Source organism: Palaemon carinicauda, chromosome 1 (genome assembly GCF_036898095.1).
Source record: "Palaemon carinicauda isolate YSFRI2023 chromosome 1, ASM3689809v2, whole genome shotgun sequence".
In the NCBI taxonomy this organism is placed as follows: Eukaryota; Metazoa; Arthropoda; class Malacostraca; order Decapoda; family Palaemonidae; genus Palaemon; species Palaemon carinicauda.
In genome coordinates, this window is record NC_090725.1 from 290415514 (window position 1) to 290421556 (window position 6043).

Genomic DNA, 6043 nt, shown 5'->3' on the forward strand with positions numbered 1-6043 from the left:
AAATACTTTGTTAGAGGATATGGCCTTTTGGCACCAAAACATATAATCGAGTTGATACCTTCCCTCAAAATATGAGAAAAGATTTGGTTCTCACCAGATCTTGGAATGGATTAATAAGAGTATTCTAAAAACATTTAAAACACCAATAGAATAATTTCCTTCGAATAACACTGGTTTTAAAAACATCCCCGTACCTGTGTTATAAACATTAAAAAGAAAGTTATGAATAAAGCATTTTAAAGAAGTCACCCAGGCATCCTAAAAGAGAGAGAGAGAAAAAAAGGACTTACGATGGGAGGAGTTTAGTGCAAACCTTGAATGACCGTGACCTAGTTTCCAAGGGTTCACCTGGCGGTATATAAAGACGGTGAGCCCAACGCAAACCACTAGTCTCACTCAGTCCACCACAGATATGAAGCTGGTAAGAAACTAGATTACCGAAGCCCTTTCAAGAAAACTTAACTTTAAGATGAAACATCTTTGTTATACCAATCTTGGACCCATTCTAGATTGAACTTGATTATATCTTAAGACTTTCAATGAATAGTATTTACGTATTTTATGGTCTACATACTCCTTTGACTACATTGCAAATTTAACATTTATCATCACTCTTCCAGATCATCTTCGCTTGCTTGGCCGTCGTGTCCTTGGCCGCCCCAAGGCCCGACAAACCCGCTCCTTCCTACGGCGCCCCCGCTCAGAGATCCTTCGTCAGCTCCGCCGAAGTGCCAGCTATCCTTCGCGATGACAGACAAATGGCTGACGATGCATCCAGCTACAACTTCGCCATTGAGACCGAAGACGGAATCCAACGCGAGGAATTCGGTTCTGCCATCGACAGCGGAAGCGCTGAAGGAGCCGTCGCTCAAAGCGGAAAGATCTCGTAAGTCTCTCCGTCTGTCTGTCTGTCTGTCTTCATTGCTCCATCCATTTCCTTCACTTAACTCAATAAGAAAAAACAACACAATGAGACACATTCTCTTGTCTCCTTTTGGCCACTTTCTCATTTCTTTTTCCTTTTCCTCCTCCACAGCTTCACCCTCCCCGACGGCCAACAGTTCGAGATGACCTTCGTGGCTGACGAAAATGGCTTCCAGCCCCAGTCTTCCTTCCTGCCAGTGGCACCCGAATTCCCCCACCCCATTCCCCAGTTCGTCCTCGACCAGATCGAAAAGGCAAGACGCGAGGATGAGGAAGCTGCCCGCTCTGCCCCACGCAGTGCCCCATCCAACAGCTACCAAGCCCCTTGAACAGCTTCATCACTCAGTGATTACCAACGATCGACTTAAACTCGAATTACCGAAACCTATTTAATCTTGATATTTATTATGAACAACCAGCATCTGGTTTGCTCTTTGTAAATAATGCAAATAAAATAATTTCACTTAAACTATTTCTTAGATATTCACTCCTATTTAGAAACGAATCAACATTTACCTACCTTACATAGACGTATATATTACCTGGAACACAATCAAGGCCATAGAATGATTTAAAATAGAATTATCCTTTTAATTGATACTGCCTAAATGTATCAGAGTCCTTTACCAAATTCATACATTCCAATTAGAAAGATAATCTACACGGAATGTTGCTTGTACCTTAAAAACTAAACCAGGTTCAAGGAATAAACCTTAATTAAAGAAAATGATCTACTCTTGATATAAAATCTGGCTCCCACAAAAGTAGAAGTTCATGAATAAACCATTCCCTTAAAACAAGTTTCGAGAAAAATCTTAACACAGGCACTGCCCTAGTCAACTTATATTCATAGCAAACAGCACAAGATTTCTTTGGGTAAAATCACACAGTTTTTTAATGAATAAAATTCAAGAGGTTTTCCTGAAAGATGGAAATAGAAAACATAGGGAAACTCTAAAGCTAAAGAGGTACAGTTGGACACAGGAGTCCATGGCACATCTCGCTCCGAAGAAGCACACCTTGTCACGCTCTTACTTTGCGGCAAGTAACCAAACAGATAGCAAAGGGGAATGGCAGATGTGATGGGCGGGGCTAAACACTGGAACTCACCATGCAGTAAGGATGTGACAGGGTGCACTTACTCAGAGTGGGATGTTCCAAGAAATCCTGTATCCAACTGTATATCTAGATGCCTAAGGGACGTTGCAATGACGCTTTACTACTACCAACAGTGTACCACGTGTTATGTGCTGACGGTATTAGCCCCTCTTGAGGGAATCCCAGAGTGGAACACTTCGAAGATTATATGGCTCCAAATGCCTACTTACATCTCTGATGGAAAGCATATTAGACAAAGTTGCATATACTGTGTTATTCCCTCCGCCTTTTTAAGGTCTGTCAACGCAAGAGTCCATGTCTTGCATAAAGCAAGACAATCTAAAACGAACGAATGAACCCTCCACCAAGGAGGTTATAAAATCGAGTCAGTTTATTTATCTATTTATATATGTGTCTGTCTGTGGACAGAATTACCTCAAAACTATTTGATTGATTTTGAGGAAATTTTCACCACAGATAGATCATAGGTCATGGACGACCCCATTAACTTTTGGAGATGATCCGGTTCCTGATCCGGATTTGCATATTTTTGTCTCTCTGTCTCTGGACAGGAATAAGTCAAAATTACTCGACAGATTTTGACAAACTTTTCACCACAGAAAGTTCTTAGGTCATAGACGACACCATCAAATTTTGGAGAAGATCCGTGTCCGAATTTACATTTTACGCCAATTTAAAGATATGTCAAAACAAATTGACAGATTTTGACGAAATTTCCAAGACAGATAAATCTTAGGCCATGGACGAATCCAATAACTTTCGGAGATGATCCGATTCTGGAACCGGATTTTAGATCAGGATTTGAATTTTTTAGAATTCTAAAGATGACATCAATAGTGAACGACGGTTGTTTATAAATATGACAATTTCTGTGTCATTGGTGATTTCTCTTAGTAATTCTCTTTTAGTTTGGTCATTTCCTAGTTTCCTGTCCTCACTGAGCTATTTTCCCATGTTGGAGCCTTTGGGCTTATAGCATCTCGCTTTTCCAACTCGGCTTATAGCTTAGCTTGCAATAATAATAATAATAATAATAATAATAATAATAATAATAATAATAATAATAATAATAATAATAATAACAGTAATTCAATAATGATAGGAATGTTTTAAATGTTTTACAGCAATTGACACGAAAATCCATTTAATTCGGCAAGAATATAATAGTTTTGGGAGAATAGATGTTGAACTGGAGGAACTAAATACAGAGGAGTAAGGTAAATGAGCAATTGGATGTCATAAAATGAGAAGATGCTTATGAAGAAAGGCTTTACATTATACATAAAAAAAGTAGGTCTTTGCTTTCAGAGAGTAATTTGAAGAGTTATTGAAAATAAGAACAGAGAAGAGGCTGGTCTGTATAAAACATTGCTGGAATGGGTTTATGGAAATTTTATGTTTTGGGGGATCGCTGTGGGGGATACAATGAGGCAATCAGTGATTCAGGAATGCAGAACCGACAGGATTTAATGAAATTGCAAATGAGATGTTGTGATATGAAGTTGATAGTATAAATGTGTAGCCCTTGGGGTTAAAGCATCCTGCTTTTCCAAATAAGAGTTTAAGCTTAGCTAACAACAACAACAACAATAATAATAATAACAACACAAATAATAATAATAACATTAATCAATATCATCATCATCATTGAGGTGTGTAAGAAATGTCTTGACGGAAAGTTATTTGCAAGTATAATAGTTTCTATATATAAGTGAGAAGGTGATGCAGATGACTTTATGAATTAAAAGGAAAAACGTTATTTGAGAGGTATAACTGAGATCTAACAGAAAATTAAAATGCAATAAAAGTAAGAAAAAAAACTTTTATGATCAACTGGAAACCACGACAATAAAAGACTAATGACCGAAGGGGTGATGGAAGAAGAATATTAAAAGATAATTTACATAAGTCATTAAACAAGATGGGTGAAGAGGTTGACCCTGGAAGTATACAGTGCACGAAGCAAGGGCAGCAACAGTCTCTATGGAACACGTTTGGAAAAAAAAAAAAAAATTGATGTCTGCAGAAAGAGGCGTTGAAATATATGAGATTTTCAGGCATCTGAGATTGATACAAACGGGATTCGGATATGGAGAAAGAAAAAAAAAATCGAGATGATTTGTTTGCACAGTTTTATGAAGTAGAGAGGATTTAGCAATTGGTAATACTAGGCAGGCAGTTAATTCTAATAGCCAGGCCTCCTCCATCACGAGGCTCAATACTACGCAGTACTCTAGAAGTTTTATTCCAGCTGTGACCAAGTTGTGGAATGATCTTCCTAATAGGGTGGTTGAATCAGTAGAACTTCAAAAGTTCAAAGTTGGATCAAATGCTTTTTTGTTGACCAGGCGGACATGAGTCTTTTTATAGTTTATTTATAACATATTTGTTTTTGATGTTGTTAATAGTTTATATATGACATGTCTGTTTTGACGTTGTTACATTTTTTAGAATGATTTATTGTTAATATGTTCTCATTTATTTATTTCCTTATTTCCTTTCCTCACTGGGCTATTTTTCCCTGTTGGAGCCTCCTGGGCTTATAGCATCTTGCTTTTCCAACTAGGGTTGTAGCTTGGATAGTAATAATAATAATAATAATAATAAAGGGCCCTTGATTCAGAAACTAATTGGGTCAGACATCCCCAAAAAATGGATTGATTGATGAAATAGAAGAACCATAATGATAAAAAAAGAACTAGAAATATATTATTTGTAGCTATGGGCCATAATAGATTCTAACCTTGGGTTGTGGTGGCCTGTTGGTAGCGTCCTTGATTGCTGATCGCCAGACTGATGTTCGAGTCCCACTCAAACTCGTTAGTTCCTTTGGTCGCTCCACCCTCACCATCCTTATGAGCTAAGGAAGTGGGGTTTGACGGAGTCTATAAGTCTATCTTCTGAGTCATCAGAAGATAAACCTCTCTGGTCCCAGCTTGAGTGGAGAGGGGGCTTGAACACTGATCATATGCATATAAGGTCAATCTCTAGGACATTGTCCTGCTTGCTAGGGCGATAACACTGTCCCTTTTTTAACTAGAGACGTGACAGCACTAAATCACTGTATCTCGAAATCTCAATGGGCCTTGGAGTGGGAAAAAGAATTTCTATATTCTTTTCCCACAAATTGAGATTCAAAAGTCTTCAATTGGGGAAGTATTCCAAAGTATACGTAAATCGAGAATACATTTTTGTTACTGATTTAAAAGTCTTCAATTGGGGAAGTATTCCAAAGTATACGTAAATCAAGAATACATTTTTGTTACTGAGATTTAAAAGTCTTCAATTGGGGAAGTATTCCAAAGTATACGTAAATCGAGAATACATTTTTGTTACTGAGATTTAAAAGTCTTCAATTGGGGAAGTATTCCAAAGTATACGTAAATCAAGAATACCTTTTTGTTACTGAGATTTCAAAGTCTTCCATTGGGGAAGTATTCCAAAGTATACGTAAATCAAGAATACATTTTTGTTACCGAGATTTAAAAGTCTTCCATTGGGGAAGTATTCCAAAGTATAATTTAAATCAAGAATACATTTTAGTTACTGAGATTTAAAAGTCTTCAATTGGGGAAAAGTATTCCAAAGTATACGTAAATCAAGAATACATTTTTGTTACTGAGATTTAAAAGTCTTCAATTGGGGAAAAGTATTCCAAAGTATACGTAAATCAAGTATACATTTTTGTTACTGAGATTTAAAAGTCTTCAATTGGGGAAGTATTCCAAAGTATACGTAAATCAAGAATACCTTTTTGTTACTGAGATTTAAAAGTCTTCAATTGGAGAAGTATTCCAAAGTATATTTAAATCAAGAATACATTTTTGTTACTGTATCAAAGTAAATCTACTAAAAAATCTTGCTAGGTTTCAAATTTCAAAAAATAAGAAAAATAAGGCCTGTTTAGTCTCTTGTAAAATATGCTTAAACTATAGTCCATTTCTTTTATCGAGTCATATTTGCACCGACTCGCAGCGGTGCCCTTATAGCACGGAAAATT

General features: G+C 36.9%; 1 protein-coding gene across 1 annotated transcript; it reads left to right on the forward strand.

Moving 5' to 3' along the window:
* The first annotated feature begins 318 nt into the window (after positions 1-318).
* Positions 319-1381, forward strand: LOC137645212 (larval cuticle protein 65Ag1-like). Its single transcript, XM_068378035.1, is given in 4 exon segments — positions 319-353; positions 355-421; positions 621-886; positions 1037-1381. Coding segments are annotated over 4 exon segments (585 nt in total). The 3' UTR covers positions 1254-1381.
* The last annotated feature ends 4662 nt before the right edge of the window (positions 1382-6043 follow it).